General features: G+C 45.4%; 1 protein-coding gene across 1 annotated transcript in view; it reads right to left on the reverse strand.

Annotated features, from left to right (window-relative positions):
- The window catches only part of iqgap1 (IQ motif containing GTPase activating protein 1), a 120,403-nt gene that overhangs the window by 93,963 nt on the left and 6,890 nt on the right, over positions 1–19,550 (reverse strand). Inside the window, exon 2 of the mRNA XM_072552867.1 lies at positions 18,484–18,583. Within this exon, the coding sequence (XP_072408968.1) occupies positions 18,484–18,583 (100 nt within the window). The remainder of the gene's footprint in view (positions 1–18,483; positions 18,584–19,550) is intronic.

Here is a 19,550-nt window from a genome sequence, read left to right on the forward strand (position 1 = left end):
CAAATGAGCAAGGTCGGTAGATCACGCAGGAAGGATGAAAGAGTCTGTTTCATGCAGCATGCCTGTGAAACAAGCTACAGATTGAAACTTGTGGTTACGCTATAAGAGCAGGCCTCTGGATTGGGCAGAGTCTGACAGATTTGCAAAGGCGAGGCTGCCAAAATCCATCTTGTGAAAAGACAGACAGCTTCAACTTCGAGCCAGCCTGCACGTCACCCAGGCCGCTCCCAAATACCAACACCAGAGAAAGGTCTAATTTAGAACATAATAGAATTCCTGTTGTGGTTAAAACTGCAGAGGAGCTGTTCATTAACAAAGAGTAAAGGCACCATGAAACACTGAGAAGGTGGTGATAGTCTTCCACAGATTTGGCTGAATTTTCAGATACAACTTTGTTGGCCTAATCACCTCTTAAACACAAAATAAGGTTCCAGGCGTGTTACTAGTGACCAACTGCATGCTCTCTTTTCTGGAACTGCTCCACCTGGACGCACAATGATCTAATGTTGAAGAATGAAAGAGCTTGCACCTTGCACAGCTTCAGGAGGTTGCAAAGTGCTTCACAACCAATTGATTATTCTCACTAATGACTGTTGTTGTTGTAGGAAATGTAGCAGCCAATATGCACATTAGTAAGCATGCACAGCTCTGAGTCAGAGCACCAGGCATACAGGTCTCACTGCAGAGTGAGCACAACATCTCAGTGAGACAGTGCCGCACTGTCAGAGGGTCAGTACTGAAGAAGCAGGCACTGTCGGAGGGTCAGTGCTGAGGGAGTGCCACACTGTCAGAGGGTCAGTGCTGAGAGAGCGCCACACTGTCAGAGGGTCAGTGCTGAGGGAGCGCCACACTGTCAGAGGGTCAGTGCTGAGGGAGCGCCACTCTGTCGGAGGGTCAGAGCTGAGGGAATGCCACACTGTTGGACGGTCAGTGCTGAGGGAGCAGGCATTGTCAGTGGGTCAGCACTAAGAGAGTGCCACACTGTTGGAGGGTCAGCACTGAGGAAGCGCTGCACTGTCGGAGGGTCAGTGCTGAGGGAGTGCTACACTGTTGGACGGTCAGTGCTGAGGGAGCGCCGCACTGTCGGAGGGTCAGTGCTGAGGGAGCGCCGCACTGTGGTGTCCCTTTGCAATTAACCATTAAAACTTTTTGAACACATGCGCCAAACAACCCCATCACCTTGTGGCCAACCACTTCAACTTCCCCCTGCCACTCTCCCATGCACAAGTAAGTCCTGTGCCTCCTCCACTGCCAAATCTAAGCCATCCGACAACTGGAGGAAAAACACCTCATCTTGTGCCACTTGACCCTCCAACCACATTTTATCAACGTCAATTTCACCAGTTTCCTCCCCTCCCCCACCTCATCCCAGACCTAACCCTCCAACTCAGCACTGCCCTCTTGACCTGTCCTATCTGTCCACTTTCCTTCCCACCTATTCACTCAACCTCACTCATCCCACCTCACCTCCAACCTGTCACTTTCACCCCCCCACCTGCATCTACCTATCGCCTTCCCAGCTACCTTCCCCCAGCCCCACCCTCCTTCCCTCCCCACATTGCTGATGAAGAGCCTAAACCTGAAACGTTGACTCTTCTGCTCCTCAGATGCTGCCTGACCTGCTGTGCTTTTCCAGTGCCACATTTTGACATGATAACTTAAAATCCAGGTGGAGGTAAAAAAAACCCCACTGCCATATTTTCAAAGAAGAACAAGACTTTCCATTCAGTTTCTGGGTCAGTATTTAGCCCTCAACTAACAAGTTATCTGACCGTTTCTCTAAATGCTGATAGTGAGAGCTTGCAGTGCACACATTGGCTGGAGTTTCCCATGTTACTACAGCATTCACACTTCACAACAAACTCATCTGTCATTAAGCATTTTGGAATGTTCTCAGGCGGTCTCAGACCCCACCATAGTACAAGTGCTCTGTTTAATTCAATAAGAAGGTAGACAAGCAGGAGGCTAGGAGAACACAGCCAGCCAGGCAGCATTAGAAGCTGGAGAATTCAAAAAGAAAGCAGGCTTTTATACCTCTCTTGAAACCCAGCTGGCAAACAGAGCATCTCCAATGCTGTATTCCTCACACACAGGCAGACACCTCTCCAACTTAGCCATCTGCAGCAATAGACACAGTGGGCACCTCAGTGGGTACCAGCAGCATTTCAGGGTTATGGGGCAGAGTGATGCACATAGAGAGAGTGGAGAGTGTGAGAAATTGTGATGACAGGATGAGGTGGGGAAAACATTATCCTTGCCAGCTCTCTCCCTTTCAGATTGGAGTGGTGCTGGAAAAGCACCCTTTCAGCCCCACCTGACCAAGCACTCAGCTCCTTCAGCAGCACTGACTGACTTGGGCAGAAATTGATCAGAATTTGTCAAGTTGCACATTGGCATAGATGTGAGAGGATAGATCTTAACATCAAACTACGAGAGAAGTGACATCATCCCCCAGTTCCCGGAAATGAAGAGCAATTGTGAGCAGCCTTGCACACCTCATGATTAACTCATTCATTGCCATTGCCTTCAAATGGTGAAATCCACCTTTTCTTTTACAATCAGTAGAAATATAAAACCTTAAGCCTGGAGTCATTGACCGGCTGGCTGATGTCTTTATCCCTTCTGCTGTATTTTTTCTACTATTGGTATTGTAAAATGAAACAACCCCAAAGGTCAGAACTCTGCAAATATTCAGGAGTCGAACAAGATTAATTCCAGCCATGATGACACCTCCCACAACGAGAGAGGAACAAATTTGGTAACAACTGACTGAAATATAGACGGAGTTCTAAAGTTGGGTATTTCTCTCTTTTTCTCTCTCTCCTCTTGATTATGCCAAAGCTGAAGAGTTGATGGCTCCAGTAAGAGCTGCTTTTATTTTAATTCCATTGCTGCTGCTCTTGTGCAGCTGACAACACCAAAACTGGTTTGCTCAGTTCATAAAAACTAGTGACACTAAACTAAACAGAAAGGTCAGACAGCAGCAACTTTGTAAATTTAATTTGTGGACAGCATCACTGACAAAGAGATGCTGACTCACTGCTTTCTGCTCCTGGGACCCAGAATGATTTGGACCATACACACTCCTCTCCAACTGATGAACTCTGAAACCTCTGTTTTCTTTGGACTCATTTACTTAAAATCCCTCCTGGGTAGTGTTTCATTCCTCAATCCTCCAGGTCTCTGCTCCTCTAATTCTAATTTCTTGTAATTTCCTGATTTTAAATCATTTTACCACTTCAGCAGCCTGGACTCCAAGCGCTCAAACTCCCTCTCTAAAGCTTTCCCCCTCTTCTTTAAGAGATGCTTTGTGGGTGGCACGGTGGCACAGTGGTTAGCACTGCTGCCTCACATCGCCAGAGACCCGGGTTCAATTCCCGCCTCAGGCGACTAACTGTGTGGAGTTTGCACGTTCTCCCCGTGTCTGCGTGGGTTTCCTCCGGGTGCTCTGGTTTCCTCCCGCAGGTCAGGTGAATTGGCCATGCTAAATTGCCCGTAGTGTTAGATTAGGGGTATGGGTGGGTTGCGGGTCAGTGTGGACTTGTTGGGGCCGAAGGGCCTATTTCCACACTGTAATGTAATCTAATCTAAAAATCTGCCTCTTGGACTAGATCACTACCCTGACACATTCTGTAATCCAGAGTCAAATATTGTTGCCTTGGGACATTTTACTAACTTTGTAAACACAAGTTTTGGCTTTGAGTGTGTGGTTGTCCAGATGAGAGGTGAGGTATTGCCTAGGTTTGAGGTCCTGGGTAAGGTGGGGGGTTTGAATGTAATGAGGATATATTGATAAACAGGATTTTAATCTTCACAATGACTGCGTTTAAACAGCGGGATAGGGAAACTTTCCCAACGGCTGATTCACACATTCCATCCTTACTTCAGTTGGAAGTGGTGATATCATTTCACACCAATCAAATTCATGTTCGCAGAACTTCACATCTATTTTTAGACAAGTCTGTTAGTGTTTGGTGCTTGCCCGCCAGGCAAACTCACTCAACCTAACCACCAACAGAGACGTCAGAGAGAGACACACACAGGCAGAGAGAGAGAGGGCAAGAGACAGAGACAGAACAGGCAGAGAGAGACACACAAAGCAAGAGAGAGAGAGAGATACAGGTAGAGACATGGAGACTGAAAGAGACAGAAACACAGGTAGAGGGACACAGAGGCAGATAGACAGAAACAGAAGATCAGAAATACAGCAGAAAGAGGGACAGAGGGAGAAACACAGGGGAAAGGCAGACATACACATAGTGATAGACAAAATTAAAGGAAGAGAGCAGGACCACAAGACAGTCAGGGAGATAGAGCGTGTGTGAGGCATAGAGAGACACAGGGAGAGAGATACAGAGTGCAAGACAGAGAGAACACACAGGACAAAGAGAGAGTGAGAGACAGAATGAGATGGGGGGGGGGGGTGTTGGGGTTGGGGTAAGAGTGGCACTCACAGACCAGCAATGTCTCATCTCGGAGATGGGATGTAGTTTGCCTGAATTGTCCCAGAGAAGCCATCTTTGAGTCTGAACTATTCCACTGCTCGTCTGATCAGCTCCCAGCTTCCATCTTTCAGAAACTGGAGCTCACACCTGAACTTACATCCAAGACCCTTTCACACATCAGCCACACAATGCTTGCTCACCTTGCTGTCTCCCCATCCTGCAATGTTTTAAAATTCTTACAGATGTTTCCATGGCCTTACCCAGACCTGCTCTGTTCAGCCCTACATTCCTCCAATTCTGGCTTTCTGTCCTCCCTGATTTTAACCTTTCCATCATTGGTGTCAGTGTCTTCAGCTGCTTGGGTCCTGTGTTCTGGAATCACCTCCCTGAATCCCATCGCCTCTCACTCTGCTCTGTGAAACTTACCTCTTTTGGTCACTATCTCTATACATGATTTGACAATATTTTGTTTGATTTCACTTCAATGAAGCACCTTGGGACAGCTGATTTCCTTCGAAGGTGCTATACAAATGCACGTAGCTGTTCTTGTCATATACAGGGGAACATGTCCATAGTTAGTTGATAAATGTTTGCTGCGTACACTGGAATGCAAAACCTGGGAATTCCCAGGTTTGAGTCCCACTCAAGGTGACTCACAATACAGTATCTCTGAACAACCAGCATAATAACAATAAACACCAAGCCTTTTTTGCTTCTGATCACTGCCCAGGAGAACAGTGAGTAGGATTGAGCACGATTGCAAGACCACCCTTTCTCCCACAGGCAAATAGCCTGCTGACATTATCCCACCTTGCACACACCAAGACCCACGCTGGAGATCAAAGCACAGTGGCTGTGAACTGCATGGAGAACGGTAAGGGAGAGGCCTGTTGGGGGTGGCTTATATAGGGGAGGAACACTGACGTCCCCTTTTCAAATCCAATGGCTTCACAAAAGACGCAGCAAAGCAAATGCGGTGGAAAACTCAGCTGTGTGGATGTGCTAGTGTTTGGGGAGGATCATGAGCTGTGGAAATTTCCTTCCTGGATAATGGAGGAAACATTGGCCATTGAATTTTTAAGTCAGAACTCAACAGACCAAGGAGTTAAGAGATAAGCAAGTAGAAAAGAGGATGGAGCAGATGAGAGGGGATGAATGGCTTGTTCACACCCCTAATTATTTTTTGCTAAATTCATAACCTATCAACCACAGGCACATATGGCATTCTAGCTGCCCCATAGATTCCCAAATGAGTTATTGGATAGTGACTAAGGGCTGATTCCAGTCTCACTCTGGCTATGGTTCATCAGGAATGTCTACATCAGCTGACACCGCCAAACACACCATAGCAGAACAGCAGGAGGCCATTCAGCCCCTCAAGCCAATTTCATCATGGTCACTTCGAATCATTTGCCCACTGTGGAACCATATTCCTTGCTAGCCCTCACCCTCCCACACAAATCGTTCATGATCTCGATCTTGGAAGATTCTATCAACTCTCAGCATCCAGCACCTTTCAAGAGAGACAGTTCCAAATTTCCCGAATCTCAGTAGGAAGAGATCTTTCCTGATCCCTGTTGGCCCTGGATTCTGTCTCTCTTCCGATCATGCCTGATGGTGTCACATTTGGTTTAAAACCCGCCCGGTAAATCTTTCAGAGTCTGCTGCTGTCAAAGTGAAGAAGCAAAAGGTGGCTCTGGGGGCTAGCCAGTGCAGCTGGTTGAGGGGAGGCTGCAGTGGTGTTTCCCAGGAGTTTTCACCGCTTCCAAAGGAAATGGACAGGTTCCTGAAGGGATTCCACTTCACATGTCATATTAAATAACACAGATTAAAAACATTCATTATTACAGGATGTGAGTGATTGTGCAGGGACCTGTTTCAGTAGACAGAGGGTCAACAGTTCCAGACAATGGAAAACAATATACTGTCTGTCATTTCAGACCAATCTCATAAACAAGGCATACCAACAGAATAGGATTCTTGGGAATTCAGTCCTCAACCAGGGCCTCCCCTCATTCAAGGGCCTTGAAAACTCATTCACTCAGTGTGAAACGGAAGGACAGCAGAATATAATTTGCCTCTCAAATGAAATTGCAGCTCCTCCCTCATTGATATTCCAAGGGTCAGAGAGTGCTTGAGGCTCAATGGCAGTGCCTGTAATGCTGGACCAGAAGGTCCCAACTCAAATCCCATCTGCTCTGGAGATGTGTCATAATGTGTCTGAAACAAGTTAATCAAACTAACTTTTCCCAATGTAGCTCTGAGTGAGTGCCGCACTGTCGGAGGGTCAGTGCTAAGGGAGTGCCGCACTGTCAGAGGGTCAGTGCTGAGGGAGTGCCGCACTGTGAAGGGGGGGGGAAAAGAGTGGTCAGAGCTGAGGGAGTGCTGCGCTGTTGTGGGGGGGGGTCAGTGCTGAGGGAGCACCACGGTGTGGGGGGGGGGGGGGGGGGGGGGCGGAGGGTCAGTGCTGAGGGAGTGTTGCACTGTCAGGGGTGAGGTCAGTGTTGAGGGAGCGCGCACTGTCGCAGGGTCAGTAATGACAGAGTGCTGCACTTACCGAGAGGGTCAGTGCTGAGGGAGTGCTTCACTGTCAGAAGGCCGGTGCTGAGGGAGTGTGTCTGTATGTGAAAGCGTGTTACACAGATTGGTTTTGTATTGTAAAGAATACAGTGTCATGTTCATTATGTTACTTATTTGGTAATCTAGTGCCCAGGGACTGAGTTTTCAAATCTCATTTCAGCAACTGAGAAATTTGAATTCAATTTACAAAATATGGAGCAATAAAGTTTTCTCAAGAAAGGTGACCATGAAAATAACAGATTAACCTCAAAACCCATCTGGCTCTCTATTGCCCTTTAGGGATGGAAATCTGGTATCTTTACCTGGTCTGGCCTACACACAAATCCAGACCCACAGCAATATGGTTGACTGTAAACTGATGTTGGAAACAGCTCAGCCAGACTCTCAGTGCTGTCATAGCAGCAGTACTTCAAGAGTCACCTCAGGGGCAGGTAGGGTGGGCATGTCTTTACCTAGATAATGAATAATTTTTTAAAAATCACTGGGTGGAGGTACTATTGAAATGTCCTGAGATTGTGAAAGGTTGTCTAAATCCAATTAGCACACACACACACACACACACACACACGCTGCCTCCTAGGGTTATTAGTGATTGAAGGGACTCAGTTATTCTGGAAGGTGGATACCTTTCCAGCAGAGAAATCAGCAACTGCAGGATTGCTGGACACGTAGCAGCCTTGCATTTTACAGAAGGGTTTTGTGGGGATGGCTGGGAGCAGGGACAGTGATGTGAAGGCCATGACGGGAGTAATGAATGCAGTGGGTGGGAGGGAAAAGAGGAGTGTGACTGTGATCAGGAAGGCAGATGGTTGGTGTACGAAGCCTGTGAGAAGTGACCCTGATGACTGACAGGGATCGGTATGGGGGTGCTGGGCAGCTGAAGGTGTGATGGGGTTGGGGAAGAGTTCCTCTTGGAAACAACTGCTTCTCTTGATCCAGAGGAGATGGTCAGGGTGTGAGCACCCAGATGGCCCCTCTCCTGGCCAGTCAGCTCTTGTTGCTGCAGCTTTCAGGACACAGTTCACCCGCTCTCATGGTCATTCTCCTCTCTGTACATGTCAGCAGAATCTGCAGTGAGCATCCCACTGATTTCTAATTTGTACAAGACTCTGTTATTCAATCATCATTCCCCAACCCAGTCTGATGCGGACCGTGAACTGAGAGGAGCCTCAGCTGCTCAGAAACCACCAGCAAAGCAGAAAAAAAATCTCAAAATGTTATCTGACAGACAAGAACATGTAATTTACAACCACACCCTGAAGACAATAACTCAAGGTGCTTCATGGCAGTGAGAAACAAAGACAATTGGACACAGCTATATAACGAGAGATGAGGAGATGTGACTAAAAGCTGAGATGAAGATTTTAAGCTGCCTTCTTGAACTGCAATCTTCTTCCCAACCTCTCCGCCCCCACCCCCTCTCCGGACTATCACCCTCACCATAACCGCCTTCCACCTACCGCATTTCCAACGCCCCTCCCCCAAGTCCCTCCTCCCTACCTTTTATCTTAGCTTGCTTGGCACACCTTCCTCATTCCTGAAGGGCTTATGCCCGAAACGTTGATTCGCCTGCTCCTTGGATGCTGCCTGACTTGCTGCGCTTTTCCAGCAACACATTTTTCAGCTCTGCTCTCCAGCATCTGCAGTCCTCACTTTCTCCCTTTAAGCAGTGTCTTCAAAGAGAGTGAGGTGGGGGTTGGGGGGGGGCAGTCTAAGGAGGAAACTCCAGAACGGAGGGTCCAGGCTATTCACAGTGGAATGATGGAAACCAGGGATCAGCCTGAAACCAGAATCAGAGGAGTGCAGAAACTGGAGGGTTCTGGGGCTGTACGAGGTTATATCGAAAGGGAGGGGAGAAGTCGTGACAGTGTCTGAGTGGAAGAATGAGAATTTCAAATGCAGTAATGATCGGAAAATTAAAACAGAAATGAAATATTTAGCTTCTTGAGTTGACAGGCTGTTGGTTTTCTTATAGTTAGACCTAGCCTCCCTTCACAGCCCAAACACCTGATAGCTCCCAGTTCAAAGTGTAACATTTTGGAATTGTTTTCAGAAAGTTATTTTTCCTTTTCAATAAATGGACCTTCCTCATGGGTATGTGTTCCAATGATATTATTTCGTCCAAAGTATTTGTGACCACTTTTTCCCTTTATGTTCTCCAGAGACAGGGGAATTTCATTTCTCTCCCAGATTCAGAAGCAGCTGTTTCTAACACTCTGCAATATTGGGCTTTCACAACTGGTCAGTGTGGGAGGGAGGGAAAACAGTGTGCAACAAAGAGAGACAGAGGATGTGACAGAGAGAAAGAGTGAGAGAGAGCAAGAGAATATGTGAGAGAGAGAGAGAGAGAGAGAGAGAGAGAGAGACAGACCATGAGAGATAGGCAGATGGAGAATGGGAAAAATAAATCGATTCTGGGGCATAAGGCAAAGTGCTCAGGTTGGGATACAATCTCAGTCTGGAAACTGCTGGCTACAATTGTGCCTCAACCAATTTCCAGGAACATTGACTGTAAACCAAGGCTGTGAGAGCAGAATGGACCTGTTCCAATAAATATGGTTCCTCATTCAGACAAGGCATATGCACACAATTCCAGAAGTGAAACAAAATCTGTGACAGTGGGTTTGGTTCACTGAATGAAATCTCAAATCAGAGCTTCAGGTGTTATATATGGGCACAGAAAGAAGGAAATGGAGAGACTGTGAGGACTCTTTCCCCAAACCGCTCCCCCCCCATCCCTCCCACCTTCTCTCACGCCACCTCCTCTGGGTGTTATCACAATTCACTCAGGCTGGGAAAGGAAGTTGAAGTTGTTACTCATTGGGAAGACTGATCCAGGACAGCATCAGGACGTAGATCCTCTCAACGCAAAGAAAAGTCGCTTTCTGATCAATCTTTGGGCAAATTACTGGAATATGTGACCTGTGATACCTGACAGAGAAGGTGATACCAGGAATACAAACATGACCTTATAGAGGTTTACAAAATTATGAGGGGCATGGATAGGATAAATAGACAAAGTTTTTTCCCTGGGGTCGGGGAGTCCAGAACTAGAGAGCATAGGTTTAGGGTGAGAGGGGAAAGATATAAAAGAGACCTGAGGGGTAACTTTTTCACACAGAGGGTGGTACGTGTATGGAATGAGCTGCCAGAGGATGTGGTGGGGGCTGGTACAATTACAACATTTAAAAGGCATCTGGGTGGGTATTTGAATAGGAAGGGTTTGGAAGGATATGGGCCGGGTACTGGCAGGTGGGACTAGATAAAGTTGGGATATCTGGTTGGCAGGGATGGGATGGACTGAAGGGTCTGTTTCAGTGCTGTACATCTCTATGACTCTATGAGTCTATGCTTGGAGGTGTCCCCAATCCTATATGGGATGTCGAGTGGAACAGAGCAAGGTTAGAAGGACTAAATGGTAAATAAATCCAGAGACTATACAAGGTGTGAAACACCCTCAGTCTGCTGAAATCCAAAAGAGAAAAGAAACGTTCATAGGCAGCTACAAGGATGAGGTCCAAAGATTATCCAGAATCAAATCAATGTTTACCCAAAGACCTTTGCAATATTTCAAACATTTCCTGTCTCCATCTGCAGAATTGACCTTGTGCAAACTGTAAACCTTTTTGTTATTCATTTGTTGGACCCAGTCATTCTCTCACTCACAATGGGCCAAGTTCAATCAGAAATAAACCTCAAACAGGCTCCAGTCACATCTAGTTAGCCATGCTGGAATCACAGCCTGAAATCTACAATCACACTGCCTGAGACTTGGAAAATGACCAGAGTGGCCATAGCAAGGCTGACCACAGCTCAGCTTCTCATCCACAGGCGCCTTCACGAACCCCAGTTCACACAAATTCTCCTGGGCTGAGACGTCATGGAGCAGCAATCAACCACTGACGGTGATATCCAATCACTCAGGAGCATCAACAGTGACATATGAAGCAGAACCAATCATAGAGACCCATGCATTGGGGGTGTGGATCAGACAGACTGGGAGCTGACCATATTATGAACGTGACTACACACACTTCCTCACAGGACAGGAAACCATTCCCATAGCCTCATGTGGAGAAGTGATCTTCAGTAACTTTGGTGCAAACTTGATCCCTTTCCTACCCTTCTGGGAAGAACTCAACAACAAGAAACCCCACTCAACCTCACACTTGGCCTTCAATCCATCTTCCCATCTCTGTTCATTAATATTATTGCAGTCAATTTAATGCAAACATACAATTTACAAACAAATGAAGAACGTTCATTTTTATAGTGCCTTTCACACCTCATGGGGTCCTAAAGCAGCTTAAAACAATGAATAACTTTTTAGAAATGTCGGCACCATTCAAATGTAGGAAGCACAGAAGACAATTTCTGTACAGCACAGTGCATCAACAGTGTAGATGCGAGATTGTTACTTTCAAAAAACACAAAACCTCAGTCCTGCATTGCATCAGAAACAGTGCTCCCGTGGCACTGATCCTCCAATCCGACAGTGCGACGCTCTCTCAGTGCTGACCCTCTGACAGTGCGGCACTCCCTCAGCACTGACCCTCTGATAGCACGGCAACTCCCTCAGTGCTGACCCTCTGACAGTGCGGCACCCGTCAACACTGACCCTTTGGACAGCGTGGCACTCCCTCAGTGCTGACCCTCTGACAGTGTGGCACTCCCTCAGCGCTGTCCCTCCAACAGCGCGGCACTCCCTCAGCAGTGACTCTCTGACAGAGTAGCACTCCCTTCGCACTGACCCTCTGACAGTGCGGCACTCCCTCAGCACTGACCCTCCGACAGCGCGGCGCTCCCTCACCACTGACCCTCTGACAGTGCGGCACTCCCTCAGTGCTGACCCTCTGACAGTGCGGCACTCCTTCAGCGCTGCACTATCGTTAGGAGTGCCAGGCTTCATTTTCTGCTCAAGTCTCTGAGGTGTGTCTTGAAATCCTGACCTTCTGATTTGAAGTGCATGTTGCCCACTGAGCCATAGCAAAAAATTCAAAGGAATCCTTCAGGTGTTTTTCATAGTGGGCTATAAATTAAGGCTAAACAGAGTTTCCATCTGACAATCGGAAATAAAGAGGGAAGTTGTTCTGCACAGTGGAGCACCTCTAACTCCGCCCATTTATGGTCAGAGATTAACTCCTAATCATGACACGATCTAACTATTTCTGGTTTCAGAAAAGGGATGAGAAACTAGCAACATCTGAAAGAGATGGGTGGGGCAAACAGCTGCTGGGTGTGGGCAATCATCTTGGAAACAGATCCAATAAGGGCAGGCCAATTCCGGCTTTTCCATGATCAGGACTGTGGGTGCTGAGGAGTGGTCAGAAGCACTGAAGGTAACTGTGACAGTGAGGGAGAAGGAGGGATAGTGAGTCCAAGTGTGAAATGGGGCGGGTATTTAGTGAGAAAGGGTCACAGACCTGAGGTCCAAATTACAAAGAAATCTAGAGGAAATCCAATACAAACGCAGAAGAAATGTCTTTGCACAGAGAGTGGTAAGATGTGGAACTTAGTCACAAAGTGTGATCAAAGCCAATAGTATTGATGTATTTAAGGGGAAGCTGGTCCAAGCACAGAAGGAAGAGGCAATAGAAGGTTATGATGGTAAACTTAGGTGGGAAAAATTGGGTGGAGGATTAAGGAAGAGCAGTCTCGAATACAGTGTAATCACTGGCGCTGACCAGTCAGACCGAATGCTGCTTCTTTATGGTAAAGCAAAATATAAAAAACAGAAGAGAACTGTTGTTTGCTTCACAAATGTTGTGTCCCAAAGCCAGAGTAGCTGAAGCCTGATCTACAGATCTCATATAGTAAATGAGCCATTAGTTGGTTTCTAATTTTGATATTAAATTATCAGCATATTGGGTTGGTTAGAATATCTGCTGATTCTGACATTGAGCAATCTTGTGAAACCAACGCAAAACACATGACGAGAGCAGCACATGAGGAACTTGAAACCAAACTCAGCCACAATGCTCCACAAGTTCCACCCTACCCTACATCTTAAATGACACATGAAGTGAACAACAGTTTTCTTTCAATTTGTTCTGTGGGTGTTACTGGTAAGGCCAGATTTTATTGCTCACGCTCAATTGCTCACAACTCTGTAGTTTGCTTTATCGTTTGAGAGCAGGTAAAAGTCACATTACTGAGGGTCTGGGGTCACATACAGGCTGGACCAGGTATGGATGGCAAATTTCCTTTCAAAATGACATGTGTGAGCTATTGTGTTTTATGACCATCCACTATTTTCATGGTCCCCATTAATAATATTAAGTTTTGATTCCAGATTTGATGAACTGATTGAATTAATATTTCCCATTTTCTATGGTGGGATTTGAATTAGTGTCACTGGATCATTCATAGAGTCATACGCAGAGTCATTCAGCACAGACACAGACCCTTTGGTCCAACCAGTCCATGCCAATCACAATTCCAACCTAAACTAGTCCCACCTGCCTGTGCTTGGCCCACATCCCTCCAAATATTTCTTATTCATGCACTTATGCAAATACCTTGTAAATGTTGTAATCCACATCCACCACTTCCTCTGGAAGTTCATTCCACTGTGTAAAAGAAGTTACCGCTCATGTCCTTGTAAAATTTTGTCTCCTCTCACTTTAAAAATATCCTGCTTAGTCTTGAATTCTCCCACCTTAGGGAATAGACACCTGCCATTCATCTTATCTATATCCCGCATTATTTTATAAACCTCTCTAAGGTCAGCCCTCAAACTTCTATGCTCCGGTAAAACCAGTCCTAGCCTATCCAGTGTCTCCCTATAACTCAAACCCTCCATTCTCAGCAATAACCTGGTGAATCCCTTCTGAACCCTCTCCAGTTTAGTAATATCCTTCCGATAACAGGGTGACCAGAACACTTGTGAAACAAAGCCAACTCACCAACTCAGAGAAGTCAAAGACAGCATGAGAGAAAAAAAAGAAAAGCTTTTAAACTGCCCCAGTGGCTGTATTTTCAGCTCCCTGGACCCAAGACAGTGGATTTATCTCCTGAAACCTCACAGTTCTCTGTCCTCCTTGAAAAGATTTTCCTTAAGACTTAATTCATTGACCGAGTTTTTGATCGTTTGTCCTAATATTTCATTCAGATCAGGGTCAGAAGTTGTTTGATAATTATCTTGCAAGAGTGTCTTGGTACATGTTAAAAGGTGCTACAAAAGAAATCTGAGTTGTTGTTGTCATTGTGCACTACCAGCTGCAAGTTCCCCTCCAAGCCACACACCATCCTGACTTTGACCTATAATCGTCACTCCCTCCCTCACAGCACTGTACTTGTACCTCATCCAAAGAACTGCAGCAATTCAAGAAGGTAACTCACCATAACCCTCGCTAGGGCATTTAGGATGGGTATAAACATTGGTTTCAGTGCCTGCTCAAAATGAAGTCCTGTCAATTTCAAAGTTTAGACAGATGGAAAATTAAATCTTGCAATGGGAAGTATATGTGAGTATATGAGTTAGGTGCAGGAAGAGGCCATTCAGCCCCTTGAGCCCACTCCAGTATTCAATAAGATGGGAGAGGGTGCAGAAAAGATTTACAAGGATGCTACTGGAGAGGGACTGGAGAGTTTACGTTATAAGGAGAAGCTGGAATAGGCTGGGACTTTTCACTGGAGCATAAGAAGTTCATGTGTGACCTTTACAGAGGTTTACAGAATTATGAGGGGGATAGATAAGGTGAATAGCAGAAGTGTCTTCCCTAGGGTTGGGGAGTGAAAAACTAGACGGCATAACTTTAAGGTAAGAGGAAAACAATTTAAAAGGGACCTGAGGGGCAACTTTTTCACTCAGAGGGTGATTCATATGTGGAATGAACTGCCAGGGGAAGTTGTAGATGCAACATTTGAAAGACATTTGGATAGATATATCATTAGGAATGGTTTTAGAGGGATATGGGCCAAACGCAGGCAAATGGGACTAGTTTAGTTTGGGAAACTTGGTCAGCATGGATGTGTTGGACCTAAGGGTCTGATTCCATGTTGGATGACTCTATGATGTTAAATCCACACCTCTCACATACTGAGAATGAATTTAAAAAAGATTATTTGCTATTGTGTCACCTTTTGCCCACATAACGATGCTCACCATATGTTTAAGTTATTTGGTGATTTGAAGCCTGTATACAACTGGACATTATAAATTATATAAAAGTGTAAAACATCCTTAAATTGTACAAACTCATATCATGTCAGCAAATCAATTTCCATGGAAACAGCTCAAATCCAAAGCAAGAATTTACTTTCAATCTTTTAAAATCAGCCTCACTGCAAGTGAGTTTCGATAGCTCATGAAGCAGTCTGCTTGACAAAGGTAGTCAGGTCTCAATGCTCCTCTCTCTCAGCGTGGTACAGGCACGAAATACAACATAATACAGGGAACAGGAATTCTATCCTAGTCAAGAGGATATCAATACAGATGTTCTCCCTTTCCTAGATATTGATGGGGGTGTAGCACAGTATGCAGTGTATCAGCAGCAGCTCAGTGAGGAGCACTCTTAATTCAAAGTAATAGAATTGAGGATTCCTGTCCCACTCCAGAAATCTGAGCTCTGAGCCTGACATGCTGAATATATAAGAGAGGGAATGCTGCACTGTCAGAGCTGCCATCTTTTGAATGAGACATTAACCCAATGCCTGTTCTGCTGTTTTTGGTCAGTGTAAAAGACAGCACCATTTTGAAGAAAAGCAGGGAAACATTCCTCAGTGCACTGCTCGATATTTATCTATCAATCAAGATCCCATGCCAAAAGCAATGATCCAGTCGGTGTTATAATATAGTTAGTGGGAGCTTGCTATCGTACTTCCTACATTATAACAATGACGACAACTTAAAAAACATTTGTCTCTTAAGTGTTGAGGGATGCCTTACGGTCGTGGAAAGTGCTATAGAAATGCAAGTCTTTCTTCCAATGTGTGTGTCACCCAGATGAGTCAGGCAGAGGCTACTCGTTTGCAGCCAATTGTTTCCTGCATGTATGATACTTGATTCTCTTCAAAAACTGAATCATTTCCTGCCACATTCAGACACATTGCAGCAATGCACTGAAGTTACTACACAGAAACAGGCCATTTAGCCCAACCAGATTGAGTGAGTGTTTAATCTCCATTGTGAACCAATTGTCTTGATCACACTTATACACTCTTGTTGCCGTATTACTCCATCCACCTAAATTCAGTGTCAAGGTCTCTGCCTCAGCCTGCAGCGCAGGAACAAATTCCACAACATCACAACTTCTTCTGCCCTGCCTTGTTCTAAATCAGTAACCGATATCTGCCTCTACTTCCGGTCCAAAGCACTGTGTCAACTGCCAGAGAAAAACTGATGGCTTAGGAGCCTCAGAGGTTGGTGGTAGCTACAACTCTTCACCAAATGAGAACTCTGCACAGCTGGCAAAGTTACTGTGGCTGGAGATCTGAAACAAGTTGTCTCCACTTCAGAATTTGAAGCCAAACAAAGAAACAAGATACACTAATGTTTATCTTGGGTGGGGTAGCAAGGGGTTATCATACTAACACCTGCAGCTTGACATATGTAGGTTTAACCCCATTCTGCTGCTGCTTTCTGCATTTGTTTGATCATTAGGTGAAGCACTGAACTGCTAAAAACTATTTTGGTGGATTGTTATATCACTTCACCAATAATTGTTTATTTTCTGGGCTCCTGTCATCAACAGTGAGCATTTTTTTTGGAGGGGTGTTAGAGATGATCTTATAAAATAGTACTGCAGGCTCAAGGGGCTAAATGGCCTATTCCTGCACCTATTTCTTACCTTCTTAACTGTTGACTCAGCTCCCAAATGGAAGCTGTGCTTTGAGCAGAGGTCGCTGGGTACGCTTGTGGCTATCAGAGAATCCCTACAGTGTGGACGCAGACTATTCAGTCCATTGGGTCCACATTGACCCTCCAAACAGCGTTCTACCAGACCCACCTCCCTGTAGTCCTGCATTTCCCATGGCAGACCCACCTTGTCTGCACATCCATGGACACTAAGGATAATTTAGCACTGCCAATCCACCTAACCTGCACATCTTTGGATGGTGGGAGGAAACTGTTGCACCCGGAGGAAACCCATGCAGATATGGTGAGGCCCAGTAAGTTGAATGCAAGGTAGCTTAGTTGCCACTCTCCAATGGTTCACTATCTCAATGCTACTCATGATGCCAGGCCCCTAAACGAACAAGGGACACTCAAGTGAAGGGACTAGATATCTGTGGAAGGCAACATCTTCGGGAGAGATTAGTATGGGTACGCTGGAGTGTGGAATCACATGGGGTTGCTGGAATATCTGAAAATCTTTATCCTATTTTCCATCTTTTCACATGTCCTTGCCTGTGCAGGAGAAATGAGTTGAAAAGTGTGGTGCTGGAAAAGCACAACAGGTCAGGCAGCATCTGAGGAGCAGGAGGATCGACATTTCAGGCATAAGCTCTTCATCAGGAATGTTGGGGGTGGAGAGAGGGGGGTGAGACAAATAGGAGTGTGAAGTTGAGGTTGGGGCTGGGGGGGTGGTGGTGGGGAGGTAGTAGGTGCAAACCACAACACCATTAACCCAGTCACTAAAAGGAGAGACAAAAAGAAGTGCAGCTTCTGGAAATTAAAACTAAAAGATTTCTGGGTTGGAATTCATTTTTGGACCCAAGAAGTACCAACTCTTTTCGAGTTTAAACCTGTTCTATCCCATCTTTTCAGCAGATCCCTCAAACCCTCGCCAGAAAAAAACAGACTGGTTCACTAACCTCCCCTTGTAACTGATTCACAATTTTCATGGTTGAAGCGGGTGGTTTACACTTCAATCGGAGCGCGTCTCTCCCTCTTTTTCTAATGTTATAGATTTCTTTTCCCTCATGTTCATGAAGCTTACATTGCTTCCTCTTAAATACCTACAATAATCACTCAGCCACTCTCTGTGGGAGCAAGTTCTACATTCTCTTCACTCTCTAGATCAATGTTTCTCCCAAATTCCTTATTGGATTTATTAGTGACAACATTCTGCTTATAACTGTTACTTTTAGTTTTGCCTACAGTGATATTTTCTTTACATGTATTCTATCAGACACTTGCATAATTTTAAAAATCGTAATTAGACCTCACAAAATGAAATCAGTAGGTTCCACTCATCTCTGAAAGTTTAGCTTCCAACAGTATAAAAGGGCTCAAGGGATGTTTCTAGAACATCAAGTTTGAGGTTAGCAATGAAGCAGTGGTACACTGTGCATGTTGGATCTTTCCTGTTCACAGAAGCTGTTGTTTTTTGTGAGATACTGTGCTTCTTATCCTGTTGTGAGAAATGTTTCTGCAACAGGATAATTTAGTGTAGCAGCAGTGTCAGTGGCGAGGTTAGAGAATCTACACCTCATAATCACTCCTCAGCTTTTGCTGCTGCCAGACACAATGACAACGAGAGATATTAAAGATAGCGGCGAGAAAGGGACTTACCGCTTTGCTTCCTCCAGGTGACAAAGGTATTCGTATGCAATGTTCTGCCGTCTCCGTTCATCCATCTCCTCAGCTGTAAGACGTTCATTATCCAAAACAGCTGTAAAACAAATAAACAAAAGTAGAAACAATAGATCCACATATCATGAAAACTCTCCTGTAAAGTGTTTTATTTTCACAATCCCGACTTTTCCTTGTCATGATTTCTGGTCAAGTTTTTCTGTTCCTTTATAAATCTGTGGGGCCTGGGTCTCGGTGGGTCAGTGCAGACTCAGTAGGCCGCACTGTAGGGATTCAGTATTCTATGAAATCATTAAGGCAACAATTTTCATTGAATTTTACTATGTCAGCTGTCACGGTGTAGTTGCAGGCTTTGGGGCCTAGATAACAAGCTTCCAGTTTCTCATCATAATACAGGCAGTCCCTGGATTGTGAATAGGTTCTGTTCTTGAGTCTTTTTGCAAGTTGATTGGAACACAATAAAGCAGCTGTTCCTAAATACAGGACATGTTTGTATATTGGACATTTAACATTACACTTTGTGCAGGATTGCCTGCATAAGTACAAGCATTTCCAAGTTATCATAGAATCCCCACAGCGTGGAAACAGGTTGCTAGGCCCAACAAGCCCACACTGACCCTCCGAGGACTGTCCCACCCAGACGCATTCTCCCTAACCTATTACTTTTTTTTACGTTTCCCTTGACTAATGCACCTAACCTACACATGCCTGAAAAATTTAGCATGGCCAATTCACCTAACTTGCACATCTTTGGATTGTGGGAGGAAACCGGAGCACCTGCAGGAAACCCGCACAGACATGGGGAAAATGAACTCCACACAGACAGTCACCCAAGGCTGGAGTCGAACCTAGATCCTTGGTGCTGTGAGGCAGCAGTGCTAACCACTGAACCACCATCCATTGTTTATATTCCTCAATTTTGTACATGATTGCTGTTGTCCCTTTCTTTCCACCACCTCTAGCTTTCCTCATAGATCTGTTACATGGTACTCTACCCGCTTTGAAAGTCCATGTACACCAACATAGAATCCCTACCATTTGAAAGC

Source organism: Chiloscyllium punctatum, chromosome 33 (assembly GCF_047496795.1).
Source record: "Chiloscyllium punctatum isolate Juve2018m chromosome 33, sChiPun1.3, whole genome shotgun sequence".
Lineage (NCBI taxonomy): Eukaryota > Metazoa > Chordata > Chondrichthyes > Orectolobiformes > Hemiscylliidae > Chiloscyllium > Chiloscyllium punctatum.